Source organism: Leuciscus leuciscus (genome assembly GCF_965113295.1).
Source record: "Leuciscus leuciscus genome assembly, chromosome: 1".
Taxonomy (NCBI): domain Eukaryota; kingdom Metazoa; phylum Chordata; class Actinopteri; order Cypriniformes; family Leuciscidae; genus Leuciscus; species Leuciscus leuciscus.
Window position 1 is genome coordinate 37,756,868 of NC_138725.1, and position 19,667 is coordinate 37,776,534.

The window sequence follows — 19,667 nt, forward strand, 5'->3', positions numbered from 1 at the left end:
ATTCATTAAAATTAATTGGTTCAAATGAGAAATTAGTTCGCGAATTGTCATGCGCTTTGTGTGTCATGTGCGTTGTGTGACTATCCCAGCAGTTAGGAGGACATGGACATCCAAGATTTGTGTCAACACAGAAAACATTTCATCACTGGATAGTTTTTTTCGTTTAATTAAAGTGTTGTTTTATGTCAGCTGAATGTCCGGAACGCTTTTCAGAGAAGATAAGGAAACTTATTTAGCACAATTCACACCCAGCGGTAATAAAAAAAATAATAAAAAATAATCTCCGAATGCTCCACATGAAACTTTGGTCTTCCGACCTTTTACCACCGTGTCGATTTATTTTTATTAATATGTGCGAGGGAGAGAGAGCAAGACGGGACTAGTTTGGAGACGGTGAAGTCTTGTTTACACTTTCGCCTGACTCCGAAGACAGAGAGTGCGCGCGCGCGCGACCGGGTCTCTCTCTCTCTGCTCGTTCTTTCAGTTAAACATGCGCCCTGTGACTGTCACAAGCGCAGCAGTTCATCTACATTACTCACCGATCAAATAAGACTTTGGCGGGACAAAAATTCGCTTTGGCGGGCGCTAAAACAAGTTCAATGCAGGAAAAACCCTGTTATTGCAAACGGCATAATTTGTCTCGTTTAGTAAAATAAAGCCAAGCTTTAGATCACCTCTTCCTCTCCATGATTACCTCCTCTGCTCAAATCAAATCGAAATAGCTAACGTTACGATGTCCGAGGCGTCGTACAGACAGCATGTTTTTCTCCACGTTTGCAGAGTCAGGGACAACCTGAGTATTCTGCTGCGTCTTTTTCTGCTGCTTCTCATTCAAGTTAGTGAGGAAACGCGCTCTGTAGCGCTGTCTGTTCGCTGTCGGCTACGGTAGAAACATGACGTCACAGTATGTCGACCTTCATAGAAGGGGGTGCTCGCGGTTATGTAGATATAAATGACTCATTCTAAGGTAATAAAAACATAACGGTTCATTAAGTAAGGTCTTTATACACCACTGAAAACATAGTTATGGATCTTATATTGCATTTCTGTCAATAGATCCTCAGAAATATCACACATTGCACCTTTAAGAGTTTTGCTTGGATAATAGGAGATGCAGTCAAGAAGATAGGGATAGGAGATATAAAGTTAAGCCCCATATGCAGTCAGAAGCAAGACAGGACATTATGTTGGAAATAGCCCAAACTGTTTACAGGATCAATAAAGTAGGAGTAATAGTGACATTTATCTGGATTCCAGCCCATATAGGAGGAGTCGGAAATGAATTGGCAGATAAATATGCAAAAAATACAAACAACAAAAAAACAGAGGTAGATATGGCAGTAAGTTATAGTAAGGCGGAAGATAAAAGCAGAAAGCAGAAATGAAAAAGAAGTGGCCGGAGGAGTGGAATATGGAAACAAAAGCGAGAATGTTCTACAGTATCCAGAAGAAGGTAGGAGGAATGAAAGAAAATAATAGAAATAAAAAGGAAGAGGACATTATTTTGAGAATGAGATTTGGCCTTTCTGGATTAAATAGTACGCTTCAAATAATAGGGAAACATGAAACTGGTTTGTGTGAGCAGTGTAATAGTAGTGGAACATTAGAACATGTAATTATTAATTGTCGTAGGTATAAGCAGGAAAGGATGATTCTGAAAGATAGGATAAGTAAGGAAAAAATTAGATTTGAAATGAAGGAAATATTACAATTGAATTCAGTGCATGTTGGGTATAGAGCAATATTTAGTTTTTTGGAAAAAACTGGGCTCATTAGAAGGATATGAGTTTAACTGTTAATACAAATGTATTAATAATGATGTGAATGATAATGTATTAATAAAAATAATTTTATTAGATATTTATGTATTTATTTATTTAGTTTGTTTGCCAACCGCCATTAAAAATAATAATAATAAGAAGAAGAAGCAGAAGCAGAATCACTGAAGAGAAAAATCACAATTTTAAAGTCACAGCATCAGACATCTCTTGCAAAAAGTTCATTCAAAACTATTTGAACTCTTCCAAGAAATGTGTTTTTGCGTAGTAACTCTACACACAAACAACAAACGATAAGCCACATACACACCAAACTACACACAGATGTGAAAAATGTAAAACACTATCTTGTGTCTTTTGCTTGTTCAGTGTGTAGTGGAGTTACAGGAGTTTGTCACACACACGTTTATGCACAAATACACTGTATATACAGTATTGTGACTGGATGCTCTGCTCACATGTTTAGATTCAATAGAATCCGGGTTAATTGAAAGAGCCTATAATGCCTATAAAGAGCCTGTTTTTGTTCGTGTCGAGACGCGTCACTTCCGATCAGCACAGGGTTCTCCTTCCGCTACTGTCCTGAGAGGGATTTGAGGCTCTACGCCGGTTTTGTGCGTTCCTGAAATGTCGATTTCCTCTGGTAAGTCTTTACTCTAAACACGTGATACCTATAACTTACCAGTCATTAATCTAGAATGTGGATGTGATTTCAGCATGTTACACGCATATGCAACCCAGTCAGTGTGGGGCTTTAAACAATCATAGATGTGTTACTGTTCAGAGCGCTTGACTGAGTTCATCGATGGGTAGGCCTAAGATGTTTCTTGTTGGGGGGGGATGACATTTGTTCTGTCTTTTAATAATTTAGTTTCTCCTTAAGGTGTTCGGGATCTCTGCCCTGTTTCAGTATCGAGTGTGTTTGAGGAATTGCTGACTTACGTTTGTTTGTTTAAGTTTGTTTGTTAACGTTTAATTTGTCTTATCACAAGTTTTCATGTGTGTTAATTGCATTCGATCTCTGCCGAGCATTGCTCAGAGCATGATTGGGCCTTGATTTCGTTCTTTTATTTATTAGGATTGTGCTTGTGATTGGATTTATGTGGTTTTGACTACTGTATGATATTTATTGTTGTTGTTTTTCATGTTTTGATACTATCCGTGAGTTGGATATAACTTCTTATTCCCAAGTCTGTCAGTTGCATGTTTCACGCATATGCAACCCAGTTAATGTGGGGCTTTAAACAATTATAGATGTGCTACTGTTCAGAGCGCTTGACTGAGTTCATCGATGGGTAAGACGTTTCTTGTTGAGAGTTTCTTGTTCTTGTTTTAGTGTGTTGATTTATTTTTTTATTTTTTCAAGGTAATGTATTACTGTGCTGCTTGTGCAGACTTGGGTATTTTTTAGTAATTTTATTATTTTTGTTAAGTGTGTGTGTGTGTGTGTGTGTGTGTGTGTGTTTCTCTTGTTCGGTGCTGAGGGCTTCATGTAGAGATCTTCTGTGTGTTGTTGGTGTGCTGAACAGTGTGTGCTGTGAGAAGCTCAGATTGTGTGTGAGTGATGATAGATTTATTTTGTTGCTTTTCTTCCAGAAGTGAGTGTCTGTTTTCCTGCCCTTTATCCCTCAGCCTTATCTCTTGTATTTAGAGTGTTTATTCCATTGTTTTGTTGTTGTTGTTTTTGTGTGTTGATTTATTATTGTTGATTAACTGCGATTCCTTTTTATTTTTGTGAAACAACATTTTATGGTCAGACTTTGGGGGCTTTCATACACTCTCTGTCTATGTTAATGTGATTGGAATTAATAAAAAAAACCTTTTTGTATGGCATTCATGTCTCTGTTCCTCACTAGTGCAACAAACCTGTGTGCCTTAAATTAGAGTTACTTTTATTCATTCTCTGTGTAATGTCAGAGTGGCGAAGTCTGTTCTCTTAAAGCTGAATTATTATTTTTCTAGTAGTTTGAAAAACTCTCTGCATTGGCTCCTGATACAGTATGTTTGCACAATTGATGAATTTTACAGTTATTGAACTGAACTGCATCAACACTGAAGAGACTTGAGCTGAATAATGACACTATTGGCTTGTTAGAACTGCTTTTAAGAAGATTTTGAATTTGTTACTATTGTGAAGTCGCTTTGAAACAATCTGTATTGGATAAAGCACTTTAGAAATAAAGGTGACGACTTACCGTTTACAAAATAAACCGAAATGCAAGGGTGAAAAATATATTTGTTTCTCAAAAAAAAAAAAAAAAAAAAAAAAAAAAGCAGTTTTGACTCCTAAGCTAATTTTTACACTTTTAGTGTGCAATAAAAACAAAAATAAAAAAAATTAATATGGTGTAGTGTCATTTTGAGATGTACTGATTATAATTGTTAGAAACAATTCAATTCACATTTATTTGTATAGCGCTTTCACAATACATGTACTTTCAAAGCAGCTTTTCAGAAAATGCTTGTGTCTACATTACAATATTAGAGTGATTTTTATCAGAGGTGAATGTCTAAGTTATGTATTTCAGAAATGTGCATATACAAATTACACAGTTAGCTAACAATGTATTAGTTTAAACAATATATTAATTTAAAGCAGAAACAATGAGCTCATTGAAATAATGAATACATGTTGTTAACACATGATTAGGATATATAAAAATGAGCATTGGTGCTGAATGTTGATTCAGTTTTCAATGCAAGATTTTGCAGAAACTAACATGTTGAGTTTGTTTGCAGAAACACTCACCGTCAGAAACTCCCCAGAAGACAAAAGCAAAGAACATGATCATATTTGGACAGAAGACCAGAGACAGATGAAGACGGAGGAATGAATCTAGAGAGAAAATAGAAAATAACTTCAGTTTAATTAAATGAGCAAATTAAGTTTGAATTACATATTTATAATCATTTACATATTCATTTAGTGACATTTGTATCTAAAGCAACTGACAAATCAGGAATATACCTTTTCATCCATATGTTGTAACTATTTCATAATAATATTCTCTAATCGGTCTCATTTAAATGAAATAATGTTAATTATTAAAAGCCCTAAATTAACTTCAATACAGCCAAAGACAACATTTTCCTTAAAGTTCAAGACTCACAACATTTCTAAATCCTTATATCCCTTCGGGGAGGCACTCTTCAGATTTTGGTAGCCTGAAATTAATTTAACTAGAAATGAACTGAAAAACCGGTGTAAATCCATATACACCTCTTAACATTTTCTCTCTCACACACACACACACACGCACACACACACACACACACACAAAAACAACAGTCCTTTATGGGGGGTGCAGCACCGATTGTCTTTGCCAAACGTCAGAGGAACAGGCGAGGTGGAAGAAGAAAAGAAGAGAAGTAACACACTAGAGATGTGGATCAGCATTAACGTCATCCGTATCCGCTGTTAAAAATAAATGATCCACACACTCCATTGCTGCTCACAGTTTTTCTGAACTGCTAAATCACATTTATTGAAACCATCTCTCACTTTCTCAAAACCTTAAACACAAAACCAAATCTGTCTGACTCTTCTGGCAAAATCAAACTATAGCCTCAAAACCATTTTATCTGAGCTCAAAATAAAACAATAATTTCAGATCTTACACACAGCAAGTCAATATTATAAACTCTACAGATCATTCATTAGACACTACATCAAAAATGGAGAACACAGAATCCAGAGCATGAAGTTACAGGAAAAAAGTATGTTGAAAAAATAAATAAATTTTGAATTATGTACTAATATTGTAACGACAACTTACAGTATAAGGTGAATAAAGTGTATACTGTATCCACTGCACTTATAGGGCCCTATCTTGCACCCAGCGCAATTGACTTTGTACACCGACGCATGTATCATTCCTATTTTGCACCCACGCAAAGCGCGCTTTTCCCTCCACAGAAGCACGTCGCTAAACTAGGGAATGAACTTGCGCTCCCTGGGCGGTTCAGCGCAAAAAAGGAGGCGTGTTCCGGCACAAACAATCCCTTTTGCTATTTTGCTGTTCCATAAAACAATTGCGCCACTGACCAGAAAAAACCTAGTCTAAAGTCAGTGGCGCGTTGCGCGTTGTTCATTATGCTATTTTAAGGGCGCATGCTTGGCCATAATCAATGTAGCGTGTGCACAACGCGCACACACTTTGATTCTCTCATCTAAGCAGCAGTTTTCATTTTTGCAAATCATACATTATTACGATAGATAGATAGATAGATAGATAGATAGATAGATAGATAGATAGATAGATAGATAGATAGATAGATAGATAGATAGATAGATAGATAGGCCTAGATAGATAGACAATTTATTATAAAAGCATACATCTAGCTTACACATTTACCCAAATTATCATACGCCTGTTTAACCGAAGTTAATTTGGGTGGGTTTCTCCATCCCCAATGTCACTTCTCTGTGTTTTACGGCCCTGACGAGAACGTTGCTCTCCTTGGCTGTGAACCGCTGCCGGCGCGCGCCTGGCAAATCCGCCGTTATAATAGGAATCCGCTTATAATAGATAAGAAAGCGCTTATAATAGAAAGCGCTATAATAGAAAGCGCGCCTGCTCTTAAAGGGACTGTGAGATGATGCCCTGATTGGTTTATTTCACGTTACGCCCAAACCACACGAAGCTACTTCAGACCAACCCCTTTTAGATTTGCGCCGGGCGCAAGAGTCATTTATCCCGCCGGGAAAATAGCAACAGCGCCCAAGACCCGCCCACAAAGTTACTTGCGCTTTGCGCTTGACACTTGCGTTTTAGATCGTTAAAATAGGGCCCATAGTATTGTACTGAATATTGAATATTAGGCCTATCGAATGTCTGTATATTCACCACTTGTATACTGTGAAGTGACCCAACTGCAAAAGCCAAAAAGGTTACAGCAAAAAACTCTAAATGAAATCATGTTACAGTCACTCAGAAGAGTTGTGCGACTGATCAAGGTCAGTGAGAGAGACTGATTCTGCTTCAGTATAATGTCTTTATAATGTCCATGCTGGGTCCGGCCAGAGGACTTTATTCACATCTCAGACAATATCATCTGGCGAAGGGAAAAACTCTAAAGCAGAGCCAGCCTTGACAACATTCTCCACTCCTGCTCTTCCTCATCCTCTTCATCCTCACTCACCTCCTCTTATACACACTCTTCCTTCTCTCCCTCTTATACTCTTCCTTCTCTCCCTCTTATACTCTTCATTCTCTCCCTCTTATACTCTTCCTTCTCTCCCTCTTATATTGTTTCCATACATTATTGGTATCAACATTCAGTGCAACATTTTGAGTCAATTTTGGCTCTGAACTGATTGTTTTGTACAGCTGGTTTTGTCACATCATTAGAAATAAGTGTAAACCATTTTGAGTTGTTGTGTGTAAACGATGACAACTGTGTTGTAGTTGTGTTTAACTTTCGCCTGTGTGTGTTTAGCGTTTTGAAACATAAGTGCATCCAGTGCGAAATGTGTTTTAGTGAGTGAGAATGTGTTTAGAGTTTTGAGACAAGAGTGCATGAGATTTGCAAACAGTGTTTTAACAACATGAACTTGTTTAATGTTTTACAGAAAGAGTGATTTATTCGACATTATTGCTTTAGACTATTGAGAATTTGGTTCAGAGAATGAGGTTTAGTGTTTTAGCAATTCAGAAAACTGTAAATAATAAAGCAGATGCATAGCCTGTGTTGTCTGCAAATTAGTGTCTGATGAACGAATAAGCTTTAAACATGTTAATATGTCCAATCATTATGTTCTGAAAACACTCTTTATCAGAATAATCGCTGTTAAAGGCACACTATATAAGTGTATATAATATAAGTAACACCAAAAACAACTAGACCAATGTTGTATATTTTACACTCACTCTCTCACTCACTCACTCACTCACTCACACATGTTTGTACATCTATCTTTGTGAGGACATTCATTGACATAATTCAATCTCTAGCTCTTTACGTTAGCCTTAAGTTTTCCTGATGCGTTCACGATTAGTGAAATGATGCTGGTCATTTAGTCCCAGGGTAAAAAAAAAATTGTGATAAAGTATTGACCAGTGATGCTTTTTGCAATTATGTATAATGCATCTGTTCACTCTGCACAATAATCTAGAAACAATGTGAATCAACACCACAAAAACTGAAGCCGCAAACTTTGCAAAACACAAAATTTGTTGCGGCCATGATTTCCTTGTTCACTTACCGAGTAGTCCTGGTTCCACTTTATTTACAGTTGATAACACAGGCTTCTGTTTGCTGTAAACTGTACATGTGTATTCTCCTTTGTCTTCAGCTCTCAGATTATCCAGACGGAGGGAGAAGTTTCCATGTTGAATCTGATCAGTAAAGAAATGAGCTCTATCATGATAATCCTCCTGCTGTTCTTCTGCTGGACTCTCACCATCTAGATACAGATGAACCAGAGCCTTAGTGTCTGTTCTTCTCCATTCCACCTTCAGATCCTCCACTGGTAAAGGTTTAACACTATAACAGCGCAAAACCACTGAAGATCCAGGAGGAACAACCAGAGGAGCAGAGGAAACTTTCACTGTCAAATGAACAAAAAAGAAAAAGAAAAAAAGAACATTGTTGCTCATAACATAAACTTCTGTTTAAGCAAAATAAAAGTGAAAGGTGTTTTGCACATGAAGATGCAGTATCGAGAGACAAGATAAAGTTACTGTAGTTCTACATAATGCACACTTTTCTTTTAATTATCAGTCAATTGATTTCGTTTGAACACGTGATTATTCAAAAAAAGATAAAGTTTCAATACCAAACAAGAACATATTCTGTTTTCTGTTTCTTCCTGTGCATTTGTGTTCATCAAACTAGCAGAGCAGAAGTGTGTGATCCAGATGCACCATGGGTAATTTTACACTAGCTACACTAGAGGAAGTTGTTTAGTTGTAATGTATATTTTAGTGACATTGCTGCCAATAACAGACATTAAATAATTCCAGAAAGTTGATATTTGATCAAATGTTTTGAGAATAAAGTGAGAACATCACTAACAACAGAACGGAAGAGGCCGTGGATTAGTATTATTTTTCCTTCTCGTTTTCTCGTGATCTCTCCTCAATTTTCTTGTGATCTTGACATAACAAAAAATGAATAAAATAATGAGTAATACAATAAGCTTTGAAAACAACAATAAATCATACAAATTACTGATGATTTATTTAGAGTCAGTAACCGAAACATTTTATTTGTGTAAACTTATTCTAGAGCTTCTTGGATTTGACCAACTTTGTTTATTTTTTAAATGTTAAATACAATTATAATGTAAAATTTTATATATGCAACTTATTCATATTTAATTGTTTATAATATAACATTTAAGGCACAATATATATGATTTTTGCACTAAAATATCCAAAAACCACTAGCATGGTGTCATATATATATATATTGTTGACTTGTGTTCTTACTTTATCCTAAATGTTTCCAACAATGTTTAAATCCAGAGAAATTCACACTGTAATAAATGTCATGTGCTACTTACTTAAAATGATGGTAACAATATTACACATATATTTTTGAGTAGTTAAGGCTTGATTTCTTTCATGTAATCTACCTGAATAAATCATGTAAAATCCCCTAAACTATAGTCTATGGCACAATGAATTTAATATTTTACTTTTTTACTTCAAATTAACTCTCAAAATTGTGTAAATTCAAGTGATTGGAAATGACATGTGTCACGCTTGTTCTGTGTTGTTCCTCTGTCACCAGTCACATGTCTGTCTATCAGTTCAGTTAAATCACCTGTGTCCTGTTCATTATCTTCATCTGTCTCACCTGTTTCTGTTCATCAGTGTAGTATTTAGTTCCCTTCAGTTGGTCTGTAGTTGTCGTTGTATACTCGTGTTTTGTGTGAATATCCTGCCTGTCTGTACCTTTGGAAGTATATCTTTGATTAAACTCTTACATTGAAGCCTTCAGCCTTATCGTCTTCGTCTGCCTGCACTCACAACCCGTGACAACATGTTTATAGTTGAATTATATTGTATAATGAAAAAGACTATATGCTGCTGGACAGCACAGAAACAAACTTGTAACTACACTATCATTATATCAAAGTTATTGCTCAATGAACAAAACAACATATTTCAGGACATTGATAGATACAGTTATTCACAAACTAACCATAAGCCCTACTCTTCTCTTCTGCACAATGGCAATGATCAAAACTTTCACATGTCAAACATAACTGAACATTAAACAGATGTTTCCCTTTACTCAAAAACACATAAAATATCACTTTATTACATATTTACTCTTCATTTCCAGCCATGTGCAAAGCATGCTGGGAACTAACTAGGGTGACCAGACGTCCCGAAAAATTCGGGACAGTCCCGAAATCTAAACTGTTGTCCCGAATCCCGAATCTGGCCCTAATTGTCCTGAAAATTATACTAAAGCAAAATCTTGAGTAATTATTGTCTTATAAACATTAAAAACTGTCTGCGGAGGTTGAGGCCGGCGACACACTGGCTGCGTGGTGTGTCCGTTTTTATTTCGGCTCCCATGTTAACAGGTTTCTCATTAATTTATGGAGAACGAAAGAAATAGATTCATTCAAGTGTAGACATAATCACTAATTTAGTAATTTCGCATGAGTCCGATGCAGAAAAAAATGACAAAAAGCAACAAGATGGCAGAGCTTTCAGCTTATAGATTCCCCGATCCTAGAGTGAAGTGCTACTAAGTGCTAATGTGGATTTCTGTCTAGATATGCAATAAACGTTTGGCAAGAGAAAACCTCAAAAAGGTTAATTATAGATCAAATAAGACAGAAACACACCCGTTCACCGGTCATTTTCCTCAGCTGTAGGCAAAGGCAAGTTTCAAATCAGTGCTTCTCCTGGGAGACTAGCACTAAATTAGCCTATAGTTTAGCGCCATCTACTGTTTTAGAAGAGGAAGTTGCTCAACTGCATTTGTGAGAAAATCTGCCTGGACGCATTCGTGAGAAAATCTGCCAGGACACATTTGTGAGAAAATCTGCCTGCACGCATTTGTGAGAAAATCTGCCTGGACGCATTTGTGACCTTTGTGCTTGCACATTGGTTTCTTTTTGTTTGCGAGTCGAGATTTCCTTTGCAAAGCGGATCGAGTTTGTTTGCGAGTCGAGTTTTCCTTTGCGAAGTAGATTGAGTTTGTTTGCGAGTCGAGTTTTCCTTTGCGAAGTAGATTGAGTTTGTTTGCGAGTCGAGTTTTCCTTTGCGAAGTAGATTGAGTTTGTTTGCAAAATGCTGGATTTGTTTGTTAAATTATGGCACATAATTCGCTCCATACGCGTCTTGCTAGAAATAGAACCGACGCCTATTTTTCACGCGACACGCAAGCCTGTTGGAAGCGTTTCCAGGCAAAATAGAATAGGAAAAGATGTTTGTATGTCATTTTGACATGAAAACATATTAATAAATGACATTTTGATGTTTGAAAGTTTAAGTTTTTACATAAATGCAGATATAGCCTAAATGTAATAAAAAAAATATATGATCGATTTTCAAATATTGCACCTATCAATACCGAAATATTCTGTAGCCTATTTTGCCTATTATTAGAGCGCAAGTTGCTGCAGCCGCGAGGACAGTCACTTGATTGTTCGCGGCACTGCAAAACGTCGTTTAAGCTTATTAGCGTTAGGCTATACTGAAAGGTCTGATTTATGCAGTCATTGTTTTTTTTTCTTTTCACAATGACATTTGATTTGAGTTCATGATTTTAATGTTGTTGTTTTTTGTGGCAGACTAAAGAATAATGACAGACTGTTGATCTTTGAATAAAAATATGTTTGGTTCAGGTTTGAAATTCATTATCTTTTATTATAGGCTACGCAGTCTGATGCCATAGAAGCCCCCCATCCCGTCACCCCAGACCCATAGACGACCCCCCCACCCCCGTCCCGAATTTCAGCCGATCTCATCTGGTCACCCTAGAACTAACAATGGTGTCCCTAAATAAAACCGCATAATTGAGCTAATTCTCTTCAAATAAATAGGTAGCCTTTTTTCCTTTATTCTATCAGCTTCATCGGTTCCTCAATTCAAGCCTCAAAATTGTGCATGTTTTCGTAAAAAATATATTTTTGTTAATTTTACGAAAATTACAAGACCCTTGATTCATTTTGTTTTAACCAGTGAAACGGCCTGCGTCATCGCGTCACATGTCAATGACATCATATCCGTGTTAACGAAAACAAACACCACCCAAGGAAGAAGAAGAAGAAGAAGAAAACAAACACCAACAGACGTGACTAAGATGGCAGCCTGAACGGACGCAATTTTGAGAGTTTTTTTATCGAAGAGGCGCTTATTTGCACAAAATACAAGACATTATGGTGCTACCTTATGCGGTCGACCTTTTTGCCAACTTTAATCTTATATAACTGACTGTTTATAGGAGGTTACAAGTTTTTTTTTCTGTTTTGTTGTTTCAGAGTTTGTTGTTTATGTATTTTTCTATTATATCTTTGAATGCCAGGGGTTTAAGAGAAAACATTAAGCGTAAGGCTTTGTTTTTGTTTACTAAGCGGTTTAATAACGACTTTGTATTTTTTAACGACCATTGCTTCTGATATTCATTTCTGGAGATCACAATCGGGTAACTTAGTGATATTTGGCTGTCTCATGGGACAGAACACTCAGGGGTTTCTAGCTTGAAAAATAATTATAACGGCGAGGTTTTGTATTCGGACTGTGATAAAAATGGCCACTTTATATGCTTAATTTTAAAATGTTTTAGTGTAATTTTTAAAATAGTTCATATCTATGTATATAATTGTAAATCTGATAATGACCGGTTATGTTTGTTGGAGGAAAGGCTTACACATTGGTTATCCATATTTCCTGATTCTTATTTAATAATAGGGGGTGATTTCAATGTGGTTTTAAATGAATCAATAGATAGGTGGCCACCAAGACGAACCTTCACATACTAATTTAAAATAGTTTATGGACAGATTTGATCTGACTGATATATGGAGAGAGAGAAAGGTTTAGATGATATTGTGTATACTTGGAGTAACAAGGACGGCTCTAGACGTTCTAGGATTGATTTTTGGCTTGTCTCTAACCATTTTGATGGGAATAATATTTTAGTTAATGTTTTGGCAACACCATTAACTGACCATAAGGCCATATTAATCAAAATTAACATTTCTCCAAACACAAATTGTAACAAGTATAATTCATACTGGAAAATGAATAGTTCTTTGCTTAAATTGAGTGCAGTTAAACAGGATTTGGGAAAACTCAATAATTATTATTGGATTAAAGCCAAAAAGGAAGGGTTGTTTAGTCATAATTGGGAATTATTAAAATTGGAAATTGGAAAATATTTGAGGAAGTTTAGTAGCACATTAATTAAATCTTATAGTCTTATGGAAGAGAAAGTTGTTATAGTCACATTTTTTTTATGTTAAACTAAATTCTGTTTTTAAAATGAATATTAATGGATCTATTACAGATAATTTTGGTATAGTTTCTAGCTTTTGTATAATTATTACTCTAATTTATACACTTCTAAATTCAGTGAGCATAATATTACATCTTTTTGTAAACATTTTAAGAATGTAAAAACAATTACTGAAGAGAACCAAAAGTTATGTGATATACCAATAACTATTACGGAAATTAAGCAAGCTATTGAACGTTTAAAATGTAATAAATCATCTTTTCAAAGCCTTTGATTCTGTTGAGCATCCTTTTATTTTTTACTGTTTCGAACACTTTGGGTTTGGGGCTTATTTCTGTAATGCCATGAAAACTCTTTATGCAGGGGGAAATAGTTCTGTGAAATTAAATAATGGCACTACACAAAGATTTGATCTGGAAAGAGGAGTTAGGCAAGGTTGCCCAGTTTCTGTTTAACTCTTTCTCATTGTTGCTCAGGGCCCGTATTCATAAAGATTCTAAGAATCCTCTAAGAAAACTCTTAATTTAGCTTAAAAACTTTTACGTTGGAGTCTTAGCTTAAAAGCGATTCGGGACCGATCTCAGAGCAACTCTGAGTAAGGAAAAGACAAAAACTTTCATCTTAGTAAGGAGGCGGGCTTGACCCCGTTGCTATGTATGACACAATCTTTTGAAGACTGTGATTGGTTGGTTGTCCAAGAAGAAAAAAAAAGAAGTGATTTTAAGTATAGGGTCTATTCTAAGCCTTCACTTTGAAATTACATGCGTCATTTTTCCTATTTGACCGTTCTCACACATACACACACACACACACACACATTATATATGTGTATATAAATCCTTTTTTTTATTTACCATGCTGTTAATTTCCTATAAGGTATTTGATTGGCTTAGAATGATACAAATTGTTTCACTCTTTCCAATTACACTGATTGCTGGCATGTCTATTTATGTGGTGGTTTGAATGTTGGTTTTAATGTATCAAACATGGAATTTTCCCAGTTGCCAAATATCTTAATGTAGTGATTACTTTCATTTCTGGCGCTATGGCATATGCGCTGTATCGGAGATGTTAGCGTGTCTCTAATAAGATCTGTCACAAACATGATCCCTGCACGATCTAATCTATAGCGTCTTATTAACTCACTGTCATCCATTGTCTGCAACACATTTCTTCTCCCTCTTCGTCTTTCTGACATGTTCTCCTCTGCTAAAGAAACTCTTAAGCCTCTTAAAAGTCCTCGTCCGTGCTCCTAACAATTTTGACCTTAAGACCTCTTTTAAGGGTTAAGATGCTTTCTGAATTACTTTTTTCTTTACTAGGATTTTTTCTTTAATTTTAAGAGTAAACGCCCACATTTCTAAGATTTTTCTTAGAATTTTGTCACTAGGAGCTACTCTTTGTATTAAGATTCTTTATGAATACGGGCCCAGGTGTTTATAAAATATAAAAGGAGTTCAAGTTGAAGAGAGGAGTGTCCTGATAGGTCAGTTGGCTGATGACACGGCTCTTTTCCTGAAAAATCTTGATCAAATTCAGTCAGATGTCAAGTTGACATTTTTTCCATTGCCTCAGGTCTCTGCCTTAATTTACAAAAATGTGAACTGTTTGCTTTAAAAAGTTGCCATACCAGAACAATTTGTAATATTCCTGTAAAGGATGCTCCAACTTATGTGGGTTTGGTTATTACTAAAAATGAGCAGGAGAGAATATCACAAAATTTTGACCCGGTGATTAAAAAAGTAAATAACAGATTTAATATTTGGTAACAGAGGGACTTGTCTCTCAAAGGTCGTGTTCTGCCGGTTAAAGCGGAGGGTATTTCTAGGCTTATGTAGCTTCCTCGATACATTCAGATCATAAAATAAATAAGATAATTGATCAAATTATGTTGGAAAAACCGTATACATTATATAAGAAAATCTGTAATTGTTAATTCATATAAAAATGGTGGGCTTGATTATTTAGATTTTTCTATTTTAAATAACACCTTCAAAATTAACTGGTTGAAATATTTTCTAAAAAACACAAATTCTGTGTGGAATATGATTTCTAAATAGTTTTTTGACCAACTTGGTGGTCTTCCATTTTTGCTTATGTGTGATTTCCAGTTAAACTGTCAGCTTTTCACAGGCAAGAACTTTTGGCTTGGAAGTTCATTTACAAGCATAATTTTTCACCACATCATCATTACATCTGGAATAATTGTAATATTTTGTACAAGCATAAGAGTATATTTTTGAAAACTTGGTTTGATGAGGGTTTCCTTTTGGTTGGACAGTTATAATGAATTTCTTTCATACTTCCACTTCCCTGTTTCCCCTAAAGAATTTGCCTGTAATTGGTGCTATTTCTTCGGGTGTTGTCTCTTTATGTAGAGGTATTTCATACTCTAAACGTGTGTCTTTATTGTATCCAGCTGATACGTTCTGTGGTAAAGTTTGTTTTTTTGACAAGCAAAAATAATAAGGCTATATGTTCCCTTTTTCAAAAAGAACTAGTCAGTAAACCACATGTCATTTCCTATTGGTCAAGGTTTATTGGAACTATTAATTGGAGTAAGGTCTGGCTGTGACCTAATACATATATTATTACAAATAAGGTCAAGGAAATTTCATTTAAAATATTGCATAAATTTTACCCCGCTAAACATTTTCTATCCAAATTTAACAAAGACAAAGACATAGATGTAAATTGTTCATTTTGTTTTTTGCAACCAGAAACTGTACATATTTTTTGGCACTGTCAATATACAAAGAGGTTATGGTGGGAAGTTTCTAAATTTATTAATGACAAATTATACGTGACGTGAGTATACGAACATGAAATATTTGTTTTTTTCAAATATGAAAAGAGTATGGAAAATGAAGCGTACATTATTAATCTTGTGATTATATTTGTTAAGTTTCATATTCATCTGTGTACATTTAGTAATCAGAAACCTCTTTTTTTCTGGTATTGAAAGAATAAGAAAATGATATGGTTTCCATTAAGGAAAGTACAAACAAAAAAGCTGTTAAAACTATTCATTTGTTGAATACATTTAAGATTTTGTGAAATGTCAAAGCCTTTTTATTGTTTGTTTGGTCTATTATTTAGTTTTGTTTTTATAAATTTTTTTGTATTTTATAATTTTGTATCCTTAACCCTGGCATTTTTATATATATGTTTATTTATTTATTTTTTGTTCTGTAATTGTTGTTCAAGCAATAAAAAACAACAACAGCAACAACAACAGACATGTGACGGAGTTTGTTGGATCAGTGTGTTGTCGGAATCAGTTTTCACCCGACTGAACTTGTTCAATCTGTGTTTGTCGGGTTGTGTAATGTCTGAGCTGCTGTGTGATGTGATTTTCCAACAGTTTTCCCAACTAAAGCACACACTGATCTCCATGATGGTAACCTCAAAATAAACATTTTCAATAAGACATCAACATCTAAACCTTTGTTAATTCTCAATAAGAACTTCTCGTGTGACAGAAATAAAGTCAGTCTGGTTAGTAATAAGTGAAGCTGGTAATGCTGTTTGTGGAGTTGTTTAATCAGATCTTCAGAGAGTTAATGTCTTTTATCTTCAGTTTATCTAAGGCTGTGTCTGAATAAAGTTGTAGTTTGTGTTCTTATTATCATCACACTAACCTTGAAATAACATTCTAGTAGCATTAAGGAAACTTTTATGTTCTTGGAATGTTAGAAATCAAAATTCCTATAATGTTAATTTGAAATCAAAATTAAGTTGAAAGAACGTTTGAGGAACATTATACCTTTTAACCTTTTAACCTTATACACGTTCCTCTAACGTCAAGAAAAGTGGACATTTTTCACGTTCCCAGAACACTGAATATTTGGAGAACGTTCTTATAACTAAAGTCTGTTAGCTGGGATCATCCGTTTCTCTTTACAGAGAGGGGCCAAGTTTAACGTTCAAGTCATTCACAATTCTTAAGTGAATGAGTTTTGAATACATTTGACCTCTTTCCTCAGGCAAAAGTTCCTTGTGTAAGTGTTATTTAGCTTGTTGATTTTTCTTCATGGTATTCAGCGCAGCAGCAACGAGAGGGTTTGCAAAAACATTTCAAATAAATGTGAATATCTAAGTTTTTTTTTGTTTTTTTTTACCTTATTGGAATCTAAACTAGGAATCAATAATAATCAGAATCGATAAGCAGAATTGGAATCATAATGGCTCAAATTCAAACGATACCAACTCTATCTCTAATGCAGGCAAGCCCATATTAGAGGTGAATAAACATGTACTATCCCATCCAGCAAAACATGTTCAGAATCCATATGAGACTGGAGAATTACACCAGGTAAATGTATGAGCAGATTACAATATTTACAATCATATTTATGACTGGATTTACATTGACTAGTTATGATAATGCAAATATTAATACTGTAAATAATCAACCAATGAAAATCATGTATTGATTAGACTCAGTGTTTTCGGTTTTATCTGTTCACTTACCTTCTAAACAGATAGAAGAACCTAGGGAGAAAGAAAAACAACAACATTTCAGTCAAAGTTAACAAAAGCTTCAAAATGTAACAGGTCAAATGTTCAGTAATCATTATTTAATTATCACAATTGTATTAAATTATTTGTTGTTTATCAGTGATAATTTTAGTAGCATCCGCTGTTAATTAATTTTTGTTGCTCTTTTAAATTGAACAGTTACACCAGTTAAAACACCGCAGACACAAAGAGTCTCTGGACACTTTACACACATTTAAAAATGTCCAGATGTTCATTCAGTAGATATTAAAAAAAAAAAACATTTACAAAAAAACTTTAAAGGGGTCATGAACTGCATTTTTAAAAATTATTTTACAATGTTGGTATGATTTTTACATCAAAAATGGTCATAATTTAGAAATTAAAGGGCATTTCCTGATTTTAGCCTCTGATTTGAACTGTTTGAAGAGGCGTTTCTGTGTGAGACTTTTGCTGTGAAGTTTTACCTGTGAAACTCAAAAACTTTCAGCACGTTTTTACTATTACAGCTGATGAGATTTACTAATCGTGAAAAGTGCAGATTATAGCACTATATTTAAATCTACTCTCGTCTCATGAGAGGTTGCAGTGATGAGCATTAGCAGACGACAGACATGAATACAGTGATCTCGTCATTGCAACATTGCAAACTTTCATCATAACTCACACCTGATGTAAATAAGAGATTGATTGTGCAGTGTAGACAGCCTCACTGATTTTAACGGGAGTTTTGGCGAGAGTCCAGAACTCATTCACTGATAATCTCGTGCTGTTTGATTGACAGCTCCAGTCATTATAAAGGGAGCGTTCTTTTCTGTTTAATCACAATTTAAATAACAGATTATTTTCATGCTACTAAGAGAAACAATGTTGCAATAACCGTTTAGTCACTACCTTGATTTATTTCACATTTGTTTATATAGCGCTTTCACAATGCATATCGTCGTTTCAAAGCCGCTTTACAGGAAATGCTTGTGTCTACATTATAGTTTAGAGTAATATGTTATCATGACTGTCCAAGTGATGTCCCATATTTCAACAATGTACAGTTCAAGATAATATAAATCATGCAGTTAGCTAACATGTATTCATTTTAGGCAGAAAAAATGAACTCTTTAAGCAATTATTACAAGTTGTGATCATAATGATTACAATATTAACGCATAAACAGCAATAATTGATTCTGAGAAAAAGAACGTCTGACAGTACATGAATCATTACATATCAGAAATCATTAGATGCGTTTACATGAAGCATTGAATCCGATTACAGTCAGTCTAAAAGTTCACTCTGAATGATTTACTGCATCCTCTTCAGGAGAAAGCAGTTCTCAGTGCCATCAAAGTTGTGCATTTCTTTTGTAATATGCAGGCTTGTTTACATTTTATTTTATCTATAAAATTGTTACTTTGCTGTATATCATTTATTTTTAACATACAACATACAGGTACGTGATGTCAGTCACCTAAACGAGTGTCGCATCAGTCTTTTCACGTGATGGAAATGCCTGATGCCTTGCATGAAATAAACTAATTTATTCATAAAGATACTAAATCTAAATGCTTTGGATGTTAAATATGTCCTCAGAGCTGTTCACTGTTTGTTTATGGGCAGGTTATGGACTCAAATTGAGTTGTTTTTAACCCAGTTTGTAACACAGTTGTACTGAGACAATCACATAATAAATAACCTCTTTCCTAACAGTAGGATCCTTTGAAAGGTAATGTTATTTCTAGCACAGTTTTTTTAGTCCTTCTCGTCTCACTAATGTGTCAGTCAAAGACACGATGATGTAGAAGTAGACGTTGATCTGATTCTGGTCTTTCGTCACACTATTACATCATAATGTGACAACATCAGAAACGAGTCGTTTTCAGAGCTTGATTTGTTTAAAAGTTGTTTTTGGACTAACAAGAAAGTTTTGAGTTCTGAAACTTATAGTTTTTGTGCTACAATGACCTC

General features: G+C 35.0%; 1 protein-coding gene across 1 annotated transcript in view; it reads right to left on the reverse strand.

The window, feature by feature from the left end:
- Positions 1 to 19,667, reverse strand: part of LOC309506967 (uncharacterized protein) — a 96,424-nt gene that overhangs the window by 59,044 nt on the left and 17,713 nt on the right. The window contains exon 5 of the mRNA XM_082181018.1: positions 4,528 to 4,614. Coding sequence (XP_082037144.1) covers positions 4,528 to 4,614 — 87 coding nt within the window. The remainder of the gene's footprint in view (positions 1 to 4,527; positions 4,615 to 19,667) is intronic.